This window comes from Oncorhynchus gorbuscha, linkage group LG22, assembly GCF_021184085.1.
Source record: "Oncorhynchus gorbuscha isolate QuinsamMale2020 ecotype Even-year linkage group LG22, OgorEven_v1.0, whole genome shotgun sequence".
In the NCBI taxonomy this organism is placed as follows: domain Eukaryota; kingdom Metazoa; phylum Chordata; class Actinopteri; order Salmoniformes; family Salmonidae; genus Oncorhynchus; species Oncorhynchus gorbuscha.
Window position 1 is genome coordinate 50,647,530 of NC_060194.1, and position 16,278 is coordinate 50,663,807.

At 49.8% G+C, this 16,278-nt stretch overlaps 1 protein-coding gene across 1 annotated transcript in view; it reads left to right on the plus strand.

The window, feature by feature from the left end:
* The window catches only part of usp33 (ubiquitin specific peptidase 33), an 81,004-nt gene that overhangs the window by 51,296 nt on the left and 13,430 nt on the right, over window positions 1-16,278 (plus strand). Inside the window, 5 exon segments of the mRNA XM_046320872.1 lie at window positions 4,492-4,664; window positions 9,351-9,455; window positions 9,562-9,607; window positions 9,702-9,882; window positions 12,750-12,876. Of these exon segments, the coding sequence (XP_046176828.1) occupies window positions 4,492-4,664; window positions 9,351-9,455; window positions 9,562-9,607; window positions 9,702-9,882; window positions 12,750-12,876 (632 nt within the window).

Genomic DNA, 16,278 nt, shown 5'->3' on the forward strand with positions numbered 1-16,278 from the left:
TCCTCCCCCTGTCCTGTAGAGGATGGACCCTGTCCTCCCCCTGTCCTGTAGAGGATGGACCCTGTCCTCCCCCTGTCCTGTAGAGGATGGACCCTGTCCTCTCCCTGTCCTGTAGAGGATGGACCCTGTCCTCCCCCTGTCCTGTAGAGGATGGACCCTGTCTCCCCCTGTCCTGTAGAGGATGGACCCTGTCCTCCCCCTGTCCTGTAGAGGATGGACCCTGTCCTGTAGAGGATGGACCCTGTCTCCCCCTGTCCTGTAGAGGATGGACCCTGTCCTGTAGAGGATGGACCCTGTCCTGTAGAGGATGGACCCTGTCCTGTAGAGGATGGACCCTGTCCTGTAGAGGATGGACCCTGTCCTGTAGAGGATGGACCCTGTCCTGTAGAGGATGGACCCTGTCCTGTAGAGGATGGACCCTGTCCTGTAGAGGATGGACCCTGTCCTGTAGAGGATGGACCCTGTCCTGTAGAGGATGGACCCTGTCCTGTAGAGGATGGACCCTGTCCTGTAGAGGATGGACCCTGTCCTGTAGAGGATGGACCCTGTCCTGTAGAGGATGGACCCTGTCTCCCCCTGTCCTGTAGAGGATGGACCCTGTCTCCCCCTGTCCTGTAGAGGATGGACCCTGTCCTCCCCCTGTCCTGTAGAGGATGGACCCTGTCCTGTAGAGGATGGACCCTGTCCTGTAGAGGATGGACCCTGTCCTGTAGAGGATGGACCCTGTCTGACCCTGTCCTGTAGAGGATGGACCCTGTCTGACCCTGTCCTGTAGAGGATGGACCCTGTCCTCCCCCTGTCCTGTAGAGGATGGACCCTGTCCTGTAGAGATGGACCCTGTCCTGTAGAGGATGGACCCTGTCCTGTAGAGGATGGACCCTGTCTCCCCTGTCCTGTAGAGGATGGACCCTGTCCTCCCCCTGTCCTGTAGAGGATGGACCCTGTCTCCCCCTGTCCTGTAGAGGATGGACCCTGTCCTGTAGAGGATGGACCCTGTCCTGTAGAGGATGGACCCTGTCCTGTAGAGGATGGACCCTGTCCTGTAGAGGATGGACCCTGTCCTGTAGAGGATGGACCCTGTCCTGTAGAGGATGGACCCTGTCCTGTAGAGGATGGACCCTGTCCTGTAGAGGATGGACCCTGTCCTGTAGAGGATGGACCCTGTCCTGTAGAGGATGGACCCTGTCCTGTAGAGGATGGACCCTGTCCTGTAGAGGATGGACCCTGTCCTGTAGAGGATGGACCCTGTCTCCCCCTGTCCTGTAGAGGATGGACCCTGTCTCCCCCTGTCCTGTAGAGGATGGACCCTGTCCTGTAGAGGATGGACCCTGTCCTCCCCCTGTCCTGTAGAGGATGGACCCTGTCCTGTCCCCTGTCCTGTAGAGGATGGACCCTGTCCTCCCCTGTCCTGTAGAGGATGGACCCTGTCCTGTAGAGGATGGACCCTGTCCTGTAGAGGATGGACCCTGTCCTGTAGAGGATGGACCCTGTCCTGTAGAGGATGGACCCTGTCCTGTAGAGGATGGACCCTGTCCTGTAGAGGATGGACCCTGTCCTGTAGAGGATGGACCCTGTCCTGTAGAGGATGGACCCTGTCCTGTAGAGGATGGACCCTGTCCTGTAGAGGATGGACCCTGTCCTGTAGAGGATGGACCCTGTCCTGTAGAGGATGGACCCTGTCCTGTAGAGGATGGACCCTGTCCCCCTGTCCTGTAGAGGATGGACCCTGTCCCCCCTGTCCTGTAGAGGATGGACCCTGTCTCCCCTGTCCTGTAGAGGATGGACCCTGTCCTGTAGAGGATGGACCCTGTCTCCCCCTGTCCTGTAGAGGATGGACCCTGTCCTGTAGAGGATGGACCCCCCCTGTCCTGTAGAGGATGGACCCTGTCCTGTAGAGGATGGACCCTGTCCTGTAGAGGATGGACCCTGTCCTGTAGAGGATGGACCCTGTCCTGTAGAGGATGGACCCTGTCCTGTCCTGTAGAGGATGGACCCTGTCCTGTCCTGTAGAGGATGGACCCTGTCCTGTCCCCCCCTGTCCTGTAGAGGATGGACCCTGTCCTGTAGAGGATGGACCCTGTCCTGTAGAGGATGGACCCTGTCCTGTAGAGGATGGACCCTGTCCTCCCCCTGTCCTGTAGAGGATGGACCCTGTCCTGTAGAGGATGGACCCTGTCCTGTAGAGGATGGACCCTGTCCTGTAGAGGATGGACCCTGTCCTGTAGAGGATGGACCCTGTCCTGTAGGGATGGACCCTGTCCTGTAGATGGACCCTGTCCTGTAGAGGATGGACCCTGTCTCCCCCTGTCCTGTAGAGGATGGACCCTGTCCCCCCTGTCCTGTAGAGGATGGACCCTGTCTCCCCCTGTCCTGTAGAGGATGGACCCTGTCCTGTAGAGGATGGACCCTGTCTCCCCCTGTCCTGTAGAGGATGGACCCTGTCCTGTAGAGGATGGACCCTGTCCTGTAGAGGATGGACCCTGTCTCCCCCTGTCCTGTAGAGGATGGACCCTGTCCTGTAGAGGATGGACCCTGTCCTCCCCCTGTCCTGTAGAGGATGGACCCTGTCCTCCCCCTGTCCTGTAGAGGATGGACCCTGTCTCCCCCTGTCCTGTAGAGGATGGACCCTGTCCTGTAGAGGATGGACCCTGTCCTCCCCTGTCCTGTAGAGGATGGACCCTGTCCTGTAGAGGATGGACCCTGTCCTGTAGAGGATGGACCCTGTCCTGTAGAGGATGGACCCTGTCCTGTAGAGGATGGACCCTGTCCTGTAGAGGATGGACCCTGTCCTGTAGAGGATGGACCCTGTCCTGTAGAGGATGGACCCTGTCCTGTAGAGGATGGACCCTGTCCTGTAGAGGATGGACCCTGTCCTGTAGAGGATGGACCCTGTCCTCCCCCTGTCCTGTAGAGGATGGACCCTGTCCTCCCCCTGTCCTGTAGAGGATGGACCCTGTCCTGTAGAGGATGGACCCTGTCCTGTAGAGGATGGACCCTGTCCTGTAGAGGATGGACCCTGTCCTGTAGAGGATGGACCCTGTCCTGTAGAGGATGGACCCTGTCCTGTAGAGGATGGACCCTGTCCTGTAGAGGATGGACCCTGTCCTGTAGAGGATGGACCCTGTCCTCCCCCTGTCCTGTAGAGGATGGACCCTGTCCTGTAGAGGATGGACCCTGTCCTGTAGAGGATGGACCCTGTCCTCCCCCTGTCCTGTAGAGGATGGACCCTGTCCTGTAGAGGATGGACCCTGTCCTCCCCCTGTCCTGTAGAGGATGGACCCTGTCCTGTAGAGGATGGACCCTGTCCTGTAGAGGATGGACCCTGTCCTGTAGAGGATGGACCCTGTCCTCCCCCTGTCCTGTAGAGGATGGACCCTGTCCTGTAGAGGATGGACCCTGTCTCCCCCTGTCCTGTAGAGGATGGACCCTGTCCTGTAGAGGATGGACCCTGTCCTGTAGAGGATGGACCCTGTCCTGTAGAGGATGGACCCTGTCCTGTAGAGGATGGACCCTGTCCTGTAGAGGATGGACCCTGTCCTGTAGAGGATGGACCCTGTCCTGTAGAGGATGGACCCTGTCCTGTAGAGGATGGACCCTGTCCTGTAGAGGATGGACCCTGTCCTGTAGAGGATGGACCCTGTCCTGTAGAGGATGGACCCTGTCCTCCCCCTGTCCTGTAGAGGATGGACCCTGTCCTGTAGAGGATGGACCCTGTCCTCCCCCTGTCCTGTAGAGGATGGACCCTGTCCTCCCCTGTAGAGGATGGACCCTGTCCTCCCCCTGTCCTGTAGAGGATGGACCCTGTCCTGTAGAGGATGGACCCTGTCCTCCCCCTGTCCTGTAGAGGATGGACCCTGTCCTCCCCCTGTCCTGTAGAGGATGGACCCTGTCTCCCCCTGTCCTGTAGAGGATGGACCCTGTCCTGTAGAGGATGGACCCTGTCCTCCCCCTGTCCTGTATGAGGATGGACCCTGTCCTGTAGAGGATGGACCCTGTCCTGTAAGGATGGACCCTGTCCTTATTATGGATATCCTTAGGATGGACCCTGTCCTGTAGAGGATGGACCCTGTCCTGTAGAGGATGGACCCTGTCCTGTAGAGGATGGACCCTGTCCTGTAGAGGATGGACCCTGTCCTGTAGAGGATGGACCCTGTCCTGTAGAGGATGGACCCTGTCCTGTAGAGGATGGACCCTGTCCTGTAGAGGATGGACCCTGTCCTGTAGAGGATGGACCCTGTCCTGTAGAGGATGGACCCTGTCTCTATGGCCTTTATTCTTAATATATAAACGTGTGAAAAAACAACTACTCTCCTTCCTCTACCTCATCTCTCCATCCTGATTACATTGGTGATGAATGGGTTTTCTATGACTGGTTTTGTTCTGCTTGCATTTCTTGTAAATATTTGATGTGTAATTTTGATTATTTAGGCTTCATCTGTGACGTCGATTTAAAAGGTTAAATTAATAAAATGACTTCCCATTCTTCTCCAGGTGTCAGTGACGCTAGAGAACTTCCAGGACCTGTCCCTGCCCATCCCAGGTAAGGAGGACCTGGCTAAACTCCACTCCTCCTCCCATCAGACCTCTCTGGTCAAGGCTGGGTCCTGTGGTGAGGCCTACGCTGCTCAGGGATGGGTCGCCTTCGTCATGGAATACATCAAGAGGTACAGACAGCCTGGGGGCCCTAACTATTATACCCTTTAATGGGTACAGACAGCCTGGGGTCCCTAACTATTATACCCTTTAATGGGTACAGACAGCCTGGTGACCCTAACTATTATACCCTTTAATGGGTACAGACAGCCTGGGGACCCTAACTATTATACCCTTTAATGGATACAGACCCTGGGGACCCTAACTAGGTATCCCCCACCCTTTAATGGATATCCCCAGCCTGGGGACCTAACTATCCCCCACCCTTTAATGGATCCCCAGCCTGGGGACCTTATTATACCCTTTAGGATCCCCCAGCCTGGGGACCTTTCGGGAGGTATCCCCTTTAGGGGGCCTTTCGGGAGGTATCCCCACGGGGCCTTTCGGGAGGTATCCCCACGGGGCCTTTCGGGAGGTATCCCCCAGGGGGCCTTTCGGGAGGTATCCCCCAGGGGCCTTTCGGGAGGTATCCCCCAGGGGGCCTTTCGGGAGGTATCCCCCAAGGGGGCCTTTCGGGAGGTATCCCCCCAGGGGGCCCTAGGGAGGTTTCCAATGGCTCACAAAGAGCATCTATTGGTAGATGGGTACAAATAAAATGAAACATCTGACATTGAATATCTATTTGAACATGGTGAAGTTATTCCCCACACTTTGGATGGTGTATCAATACACCCAGTCACTACAAAGATACAGGTGTCCTTACTAACTCAACACCTGCATAAGACTCTCAAGCATAGTGGTTAGAGTGGAGGGGCCAGGTAGACTCGTGGTTAGAGTGGAGGGGCGGCAGGGGCCTAGTGGTTAGAGTGGAGGGGCGGCAGGGGCCTAGTGGTTAGGAGTGGAGGGCGGCAGGGGGCCTTTGGTTAGAGTGGAGGGGCAGGGTAGCCTAGGGGTTAGCCTAGTGGTTAGAGTGGAGGGCGGCAGGTAGCCTAGTGGTTAGAGTGGAGGGGGCGGCAGGAGCCTATTGGTTAGAGTGGAGGGCAAATAGCCTATGGTTACATCTGAGGGCAGGGAAGATCTAGTGGTTAGAACAGGGTGAAGTTATTGGTTAGAGTTTGGAGGGTGGCAATAGCACTAGTGGTTAGAAAGATACAGGGTCGGCCTAGTGGTTAGAGGGGAGGGGAGGGGCCAGGGTTAGTGGTTAGTGGTTAGAGGGAGGGGCGGCAGGTAGCCTAGTGGTTAGAGGGGAGGGGAGGGGCGGCAGGTAGCCAGTGGTTAGAGGGGGGGGCGGCAGGGTAGACTAGTGGTTAGAGGGGAGGGGCGGCAGGTAGACTAGTGGTTAGAGGGGAGGGGCGGCAGGTAGACTAGTGGTTAGAGTGGAGGGGCGGCAGGTAGCCTAGTGGTTAGAGGGGAGGGGCGGCAGGGCCTAGTGGTTAGAGGGAGGGCGGCAGGTAGCCTAGTGGTTAGAGTGGGGGCGGCAGGTAGCCTAGTGGTTAGAGGGGAGGGGAGGCAGGTAGCCTAGTGGTTAGAGGGGAGGGGCGGCGGCTAGTGGTTAGAGGGAGGGGCTAGGTGGTTTAGAGGGGAGGGCGGCAGGTAGCCTAGTGGTTAGAGGGGAGGGGTGGTTAGAGGGAGGGGCGGCAGGTAGCCTAGTGGTTAGAGGGGAGGGGCGGCAGGTAGACTAGTGGTTAGAGGGGGCGGCAGGTAGCTAGTGGTTAGAGGGAGGGGCGGCAGGTAGACTAGTGGTTAGAGGGAGGGGCGGCAGGGGGGGAGGGGAGGCGGCAGGTAGCCTAGTGGTTAGAGGGGAGGGGCGGCAGGGGCGGCAGGTAGCCTAGTGGTTAGAGGGGAGGGGCGGCAGGTAGCCTAGTGGTTAGAGGGGGGCGGCAGGTAGCTAGTGGTTAGAGGGGAGGGGCGGCAGGTAGCCTAGTGGTTAGAGGGGAGGGGCGGCAGGTAGCCTAGTGGTTAGAGGGGAGGGGCGGCAGGTAGCCTAGTGGTTAGAGGGGAGGGGCGGCAGGTAGCCTAGTGGTTAGAGTGTAGGGGCGGCAGGTAGCCTAGTGGTTAGAGCGTTGGACTAGTAACCGAAAGGTTGCAAGTTCTAATCCCTGAGCTGACAAGGTACAAATCTGTCGTTCTGCCCCTGAACAGGCAGTTAACCCACTGTTAACTGCCTAGGCCGTCATTGAAAATAAGAATTTGTTCGGAACTGACTTGCCTACTTTTAATAAAGGTTTAAAAAAATTAATATATATATTTTTTTAAATAATTATGGGCATGCTTGTAATTGTAATTGTTAATGACTGGGGAGTTTTTCAGGATAAATAGGAACTAGAATGGCGCTAAGCACAGGCCAAATCCTAGAGGAAACCCTGGCTGTCTGCTTTCCACCAGACACTGGGAGATGAATGCACCTTTCAGCAGGACAACTACTAAAAATGAATTGGTTTGTTTGAAATAGACAGTTCCAGGCACCACCATTGTTCCCCGTGGGGGTATAATACAGACAACTCTGACTGGGTTTTACACACGTCCAACCTGTTCCCAGGAGCTGGATAAACATCCACAGAGAAAAGGGAATGTCCACTCTACTGCTCTTTCATCATCATAATTCATCAATATTACTGATCAGATTGGCACTTGTCCAGAATTCGCAGATGAAAATCAGCCATGGATAAACCCATAGATGGTGAACCATTTTTAATACGTTTTCATAGTTGTTTTTTAATGTCTCATTTGATATAAAAAATATATTTTAAACCAACAACTATATATTTTTCTACATAGGATGGGATTAGGAACACATCATAAATTCCATGTCTCGTTCCATGAGGATGAGGCTGTGTTCACCCGTTGGCCAAAGGGCTCTGGCAGGAGGATGTTAGTCTTGTACCCTGAATATAGTTTATTAAATGGTATATTCACTAACCCGTTGGCCAAAGGGCTCTGGCAGGAGGCTGTTAGTCTTGTACCCTGAATATAGTTTATTAAATGGTATATTCACTAACCCGTTGGCCAAAGGGCTCTGGCAGGAGGCTGTTAGTCTTGTACCCTGAATATAGTTTATTAAATGGTATATTCACTAATCCTATAATAGGGCTCTGGCACGAGGCTGTTAGTCTTGTACCCTGAATATAGTTTATTAAATGGTATATTCACTAATCCTATAATAGGCCTCGTTATAACAGCCATGCAGCCAATTCACTTATCTTATTGGCTTTAACATGGAAATATTAGTTTATACACATTTAGAAAATGCCATGCATGTTCAAGCCATGGACAGTTGGACATTACCCAAAACATTCAAATAAGATTAGCCTACCACTAGCCTACCACTAGCCTACCACTAGCCTACTACTAGCCTACCACTAGCCTACCACTAGCCTACCACTAGCCTACTACTAGCCTACCACTAGCCTACCACTAGCCTACTACTAGCCTACCACTAGCCTACCACTAGCTTACCACTAGCCTACTACTAGCCTACCATTAGCCTGATATGGCCTGTTAGTGACTTTGCCATGTGAAAGGTAAACTAATAGTCTAGCACAGGAGGCTGGTGGCACTTTAATTGGGGAGGACGGGCTCGTGGTAACGGCTGGAATGGGTGGAACGGTATCAAATACATGGTTTCCATGGTTTCCATGGTTTCCAGGGGTTTGATGCCATTCCATTTGCGCCGTTCCAGACATTTTATTATGAGCCGTCCTCCCCTCACCAGCCTCCACTGTAGTCTAGGCTACAGTGGGTTCAGCACCAAGGACAGCGATCAGAATTCTCCGCTATTTGACAGTTGGGTCCAACAGATGAAAGTGGCCAAGGACAAAGGAAAAACCATAAGCAGTCTATTGTAATAACTTGATGTTTCTAAACAGACTTCCTACAGTCACTGACACCTTTCATTCAGTGGGCATCGCACATCAATCCAAACTATTTGACAGAAGCTGTAAGGACAGAAATCATGTCCAATATAAAGAAGAAAAGGGGGAATGTTTGACTGTTTTGCTGCTCGTGATATTTGAAATAAATATTGTTTATTGACTACTGATTAGGCTCCCGAGTGGCTCAGCGGTCTAAGGCACTGCATTTCGGTGCTAGAGGGGTCACTACAGACCCTGGTTCGATTCCAGGCTGTATCACAACCGGCCGTGATTGGGAGTCCCATAGGGCGGAGCACAATTGGGTCCGGGTTTGGGCCGGGTAGGCCGTCATTGTCAATAAGAATTTGTTCTCCACTGACTTGCCTCGTTAAATAAATGTTAAAATAAAATACTGTGCGCCTCCACTGAATAATTGGTGCCATAACCGTAACACCAGCATTTGGTGAGAAATATCACCAGTAGAGTTGCTTGAAATTGGCACACGTTTTGAGGACATGGAACAGCTCTAGCGAGCTGATATAAGACTGGTGAATTACCAGCCCTAAGGCTAGGGTTGGAAAAAAGCAGAGCGCTGACTTTTACAAGTCGAAAGGAGCATTTGACACTAGCGCTGCCTTAGCGCCAGCCGAAAATGGAGCCCAAAGTGTGTTGTTTAGGGGTCAAGGTAGAGGGGGTCAAGGTAGAGGGGGTCAAGGTAGAGGGGTCAGTCTGCTGACACCAAGTGTGTAGTATAGGGGTCAACAGTTTTTCCTGAGCATGTGACTCGACCAGAAAAACAACAACCGTTCCTTGGTTAAAGCTGATAAACACATTGCTAGTGAGTTGTGTCAGTAAGTTGTGTGAAGTCTAGTCTGTTAATGGTTAAACTGTGTCCTTGTGTTCCAGCTGGTTCTGGGGTCCTGTGGTGACCCTACAGGACTGTCTGGCTGCCTTCTTTGCCCGGGACGAGCTGAAAGGAGACAACATGTACAGCTGTGAGAAATGCAAGAAGTGAGTACCTCACAACTCCCACTTTAAAAAGGAGATTTTAAATTGTTAGATGACGGAAGTTAAACTCCTACATGAATAAAGACTGCTTTTTAAAAAATTCTCCTAGATTACGGAACGGAGTGAAATTCTGTAAAGTTCAGAGTGTTCCTGAGGTGAGCGCTCCAACGCATTAGAAAAGCCATCAAGTTATGTCACAACTACTAAACCACAGTTGAATATTAAATGATTTGTTTTCATCCCCTCCAGATCCTGTGCATCCACCTGAAGCGGTTTAGACACGAGCTGATGTTCTCCACTAAGATCGGGACTCACGTCTCCTTCCCATTGGAGGGCCTGGACCTGCAGCCCTTCCTGGCCAAGGATAGCTCCGCCCACACCACCTCCTACGACCTGCTGTCGGTCATCTGTCACCATGGCACCGCCAGCAGTGAGTGTTCCATCAGGGCCACTGGCCAAGCCCCCTCTAAGATGGGAGGATGCTAGAGCTTTCATATAGAAATGTAGGATAGTTATGGTAATGTGTAGCATAGATGTGGTGTAGGATAATGTGGTAATGTGTAGGATAATGTGGTAATGTGTAGCATAGATGTGGTGTAGGACAATGTGGTAATGTGTAGGATAATGTGGTAATGTGTAGGATAATGTGGTAATGTGTAGGATAGATGTGGTGTAGGATAGATGTGGTGTAGGATAGATGTGGTAATGTGTAGGATAGATGTGGTAATGTGTAGGATAGATGTGGTGTAGGATAATGTGGTAATGTGTAGGTAGAGCGGAGACAATTCCCCAACGTTCTGAACATTGTTAAACAGAAGATGTAGACATTGTGAGGTAGATGACGGTTTTTGGTTGGCCCTCCTAAGAGGCTGTATTATAAACTGAACGCGATTCATTGAGATTGGGACAGATCCATGCATTGGTTTAAGTTCCTCTCACTACCGTGTTCTTCTTGTCTAGCTAACTGGTACCCTGTGTGTATATAGCCAAGTTAGCATTACTCAGTGTTTTGGTTTATTTCTTCTTATTTTTAAATGATAAAATCAAAAGAAAGTATCGATGTCTCTGCTTTCTTGGGTAGTGTCCGGTCCGTAAGTCAGCATATCCCTGTTAGTGATTTACCTGTTGACAGAGAATGTTGCAAAGCACATTTTTGATTCTATTTACTTTGAACCTTTGAACTTTCTCCAACCTTCTCTATGGCTACTTCCTAATGATCTCTCCTTCCTCCCTAAGTGTGCACTTGTTCACTTTCCTTTCACTGATTTGAAAGGTAATTACTGGTAAAATGCCTCCACCAATCCAAATGCTTTAAGATTTGTGGGAAGCAGTGAATGAAAGGAGATATTATTGGGACGCTCCAGGAACGTTGATGTGTAGAAGTACATTCACTACTGTTGGATGAACTACACTTTCAACACCAGGTGGCCACAACACAGCCTACTGTAGGAATGACCTGATCAACAACCTACTGTAGTAATGACCTGATCAACCTGTTCTCCTCCTCCTCCTCCCAGGTGGTCACTACATAGCCTACTGTAGGAATGACCTGATCAACAACCTACTGTAGTAATGACCTGATCAACCTGTTCTCCTCCTCCTCCTCCTCCTCCCAGGTGGTCACTACATAGTCTACTGTAGTAATGACCTGATCAACCTGTTCTCCTCCTCCTCCTCCTCCCAGGTGGTCACTACATAGTCTACTGTAGTAATGACCTGATCAACCTGTTCTCCTCCTCCTCCTCCTCCTCCTCCTCCTCCCAGGTGGTCACTACATAGTCTACTGTAGTAATGACCTGATCAACCTGTTCTCCTCCTCCTCCTCCTCCTCCTCCTCCTCCTCCTCCCAGGTGGTCACTACATAGCCTACTGTAGTAATGACCTGATCAACCTGTTCTCCTCCTCCTCCTCCTCCTCCTCCCAGGTGGTCACTACATAGTCTACTGTAGTAATGACCTGATCAACCTGTTCTCCTCCTCCTCCTCCTCCTCCTCCTCCCAGGTGGTCACTACATAGTCTACTGTAGTAATGACCTGATCAACCTGTTCTCCTCCTCCTCCTCCTCCTCCTCCCAGGTGGTCACTACATAGTCTACTGTAGTAATGACCTGATCAACCTGTTCTCCTCCTCCTCCTCCTCCTCCTCCCAGGTGGTCACTACATAGTCTACTGTAGTAATGACCTGATCAACCTGTTCTCCTCCTCCTCCTCCCAGGTGGTCACTACATAGTCTACTGTAGTAATGACCTGATCAACCTGTTCTCCTCCTCCTCCTCCTCCTCCCAGGTGGTCACTACATAGTCTACTGTAGTAATGACCTGATCAACCTGTTCTCCTCCTCCTCCTCCTCCTCCTCCCAGGTGGTCACTACATAGTCTACTGTAGTAATGACCTGATCAACCTGTTCTCCTCCTCCTCCTCCCAGGTGGTCACTACATAGTCTACTGTAGTAATGACCTGATCAACCTGTTCTCCTCCTCCTCCTCCCAGGTGGTCACTACATAGTCTACTGTAGTAATGACCTGATCAACCTGTTCTCCTCCTCCTCCTCCTCCCAGGTGGTCACTACATAGTCTACTGTAGTAATGACCTGATCAACCTGTTCTCCTCCTCCTCCTCCTCCTCCTCCCAGGTGGTCACTACATAGTCTACTGTAGTAATGACCTGATCAACCTGTTCTCCTCCTCCTCCTCCTCCCAGGTGGTCACTACATAGTCTACTGTAGTAATGACCTGATCAACCTGTTCTCCTCCTCCTCCTCCTCCCAGGTGGTCACTACATAGTCTACTGTAGTAATGACCTGATCAACCTGTTCTCCTCCTCCTCCTCCCAGGTGGTCACTACATAGTCTACTGTAGTAATGACCTGATCAACCTGTTCTCCTCTTCCTCCTCCTCCTCCCAGGTGGTCACTACATAGTCTACTGTAGTAATGACCTGAATAACCTGTTCTCCTCCTCTTCCTCTTCCTCTTCCTCCTCCTCCTCCCAGGTGGTCACTACATAGTCTACTGTAGTAATGACCTGATCAACCTGTTCTCCTCTTCCTCCTCCTCCTCCCAGGTGGTCACTACATAGTCTACTGTAGTAATGACCTGAATAACCTGTTCTCCTCCTCTTCCTCTTCCTCCTCCTCCTCCCAGGTGGTCACTACATAGTCTACTGTAGTAATGACCTGATCAACCTGTTCTCCTCTTCCTCCTCCTCCTCCCAGGTGGTCACTACATAGTCTACTGTAGTAATGACCTGAATAACCTGTTCTCCTCCTCTTCCTCTTCCTCTTCCTCCTCCTCCTCCCAGGTGGTCACTACATAGCCTACTGCAGGAATGACCTGAATAACCTCTGGTATGAGTTTGACGACCAGAGCGTCACGGAGGTGTCAGAGTCCTGCGTCCAGAACGCTGAGGCCTACGTCCTGTTCTACAAGTAAGATACAAAACCATAGAATTACATATTGTCATTTATTAGACAAAACCATAGAATTACATATTGTCATTTAAGATACAAAATCATAGAATTACATATTGTCATTTAATAGACAAAATCATAGAATTACATATTGTCATTTAAGATACAAAACCATAGAATTACATATTAATGTATTAGACAAAACCATAGAATTACATTGTAATGTATTAGACAAAACCATAGAATTACATATTGTCATTTAATAGACAAAATCATAGAATTACATATTGTCATTTATTAGACAAAACCATAGAATTACATAGTAATGTATTAGACAAAACCATAGAATTGCATATAGTGATTTAATAGACAAAACCATAGAATTACATAGTAATGTATTAGACAAAACCATAGAATTACATAGTAATGTATTAGACAAAACCATAGAATTACATAGTAATGTATTAGACAAAACCATAGAATTACATAGTAATGTATTAGACAAAACCATAGAATTACATAGTCATTTAATAGGATCTCTGTGCACAAAGCAACACAGCATAACCACCAACCCGAGAGTGAATCTATGACGTAATGATACCCTGTGGGGTGACTTCCTGTTACATTCTAATCTGCCAAGATTTGAGCCCTCCCTTGAGGCAGTGTTAGATTATAATTTACACTAAATCCTCCCTTGAGGCAGTGTTAGATTATAATTTACACTAAATCCTCCCTTGAGGCAGTGTTGGATTATAATTTACACTGAAGAAAAATATAAACGTGACATTTAAAAAATATTTTACTAAATTACAGTTAATATAAGGACATAATCTATGAATTATACATGCCTGGGAATACCGATATGCATCTGTTGGTCACAGATACCTTAAAAAATGTGTTATTTTAGATTCTGAACTAAATGTTGAATCACAAATTAGGAATGTGACCAAAATAGCTTTTTACCACCTGAGGTACATTGCCAAGATGCAGCCGTTTCTCGCTCAGGCTGATACAGAGAGACTCATCCATGCTTTTATTACAAGCAGGCTTGACTACTGTAATGCTCTCCTGTCTGGTCTACCCAGGAAAGACATTGGACAACTGCAAAACATACAGAATGCTGCAGCGTGGGTACTGACCAAGACCAGACAGAGAACACATTACACCGGTTTAATGGTCTCTGCACTGGCTGACTGCTAGTTTTAGAATGACATTTCAATATTTTTCTTTTGGTTTTTAAATCAATCCATGGTTGTGCACCTCAATACATGTCAGACATGCTTTAAGTTATATACCCTCAGGTCCTCTGGCCTTTTAACTATCCCAAAGCCTAGAACCAAGAGGCATGGAGACACAGCCTTTAGTTACTATGCCCCCAACCTTTAGTTACTATGCCCACAACCTTTAGTTACTATGCCCCTAGTTACTATGCCCCCAGCCCCTAGTTACTATGCCCCTAGTTACTATGCCCCCAGCCCCAAGTTACTATGCCCCCAGTTACTATGCCCCTAGTTACTATGCCCCCAGCCCCTAGTTACTATGCCCCCAGTTACTATGCCCCCAGCCCCTAGTTACTATGCCCCAAGTTACTATGCCCCTAGTTACTATGCCCCCAGCCTTTAGTTACTATGCCCCTAGTTACTATGCCCCCAGCCCCTAGTTACTATGCCCCCAGCCCCTAGTTACTATGCCCCCAGCCCCTAGTTACTATGCCCCCAGCCCCTAGTTACTATGCCCCCAGCCCTAGTTACTATGCCCCTAGTTACTATGCCCCCAGCCCCTAGTTACTATGCCCCCAGCCCCTAGTTACTATGCCCCCAGCCCCTAGTTACTATGCCCCTAGTTACTATGCCCCCAGCCCCTAGTTACTATGCCCCCAGCCCCTAGTTACTATTCCCCCAGCCCCTAGTTACTATGCCCCCAGCCCCTAGTTTACTATGCCCCCAGCCCGCCCCTAGTTACTATGCCCCCAGCCCCTAGTTACTATTCCCCCAGCCCCTAGTTACTATGCCCCCAGCCCCGAGTTACTATGCCCCCAGCCCCTAGTTATACGCCCTAGTTACTATGCCCCCAGCCCCTAGTTACTATGCCCCTAGTTACTATGCCCCCTATGCCCCTAGTTACTATGCCCCCTATGCCCTATGCTAGTTACTATGCCCCTAGTTACTATGCCCCTAGTTACTATGCCCTAGTTACTATGCCCCTAGTTACTATGCCCTAGTTACTATGCCCCCTAGTTACTATGCCCCTAGTTACTATGCCCTAGTTACTATGCCCCTAGTTACTATGCCCCTAGTTACTATGCCCCTAGTTACTATGCCCCTAGTTACTATGCCCCTAGTTACTATGCCCCTAGTTACTATGCCCCTAGTTACTATGCCCCTAGTCACTATGCCCCTAGTCACTATGTCCCCAGCCCCTAGTGACTATGCCCCCAGCCCCTAGTGACTATGCCCCCAGCCTTTAGTTACTATGCCCCCAGCCAGAGACCCTGAGGGGGGCTGAAACTGTGGACATATTTAAAATAGATCTTAAAACACATCTTTTTAGCTTTGCTTTTCCTCTGGGTGTTTCTTAGTAGTTCAGTCATTCTTTCGTTTAAAAAAAATCTTTCTTCTAAATATTTCAGCTTTTATTTATTGTTTTTTATAAATTGTATTCCTGTAAAGCACATTGCGTTGCATTCCATGTCTGAAATATGCTGTATAAATAAAGCTTGATTTGAGGTGATGGTGGAGGTTGAATGGCACAACAATGGGCCTCAGGATCTCGTCACGGTATCTCTGTGCATTCAAATTGCCATCAATAAAATGCAATTGTGTTTGTTGTCCGTAGCTTATTCCTGCCCCATACCATAACCCCACCACCACCATGGGGCACTCTGTTCACAACGTTAACATCACTAAACCCCTCGCCCACACGACACCATATACGCTGTCTGCCCAGTACAGTTGAAACAGGGATTCATCCTTGAAGAGCACACTTCTCCAGCGTGCCAGTGGCCATCAAAGGTGATAATTTGCTCACTGAAGTTGGACGTAATTATCTAAAACCACGTTATGGTAGAGAAATTAAGATTAAATTATCTGGCAACAGCTTTTGTGGAGATTCCTGCAGTCAGCATGCCAATTGCTCACTCCCTCAACTTGAGACATCTGTGGCATTGTGTTGCGTGACAAAACTGCACATCTTAGTGGCCTTTTATTGTCCCCAGCACAAGGTGCACCTGTGTAATGATCATGCTGCTTGATATTCCACACCTGTCAGGAGGATGGATTATCTTGGCAAAAGGAGAAATGCTCACTAACAGGGATGTAAACACATTTGAGAGAAATATTATTTTTGTGCGTATGGAACATTTCTGGGATCTTTTATTTCAGCTCATGAAACATGGAACCAACATTTTACATGTTGCATTTT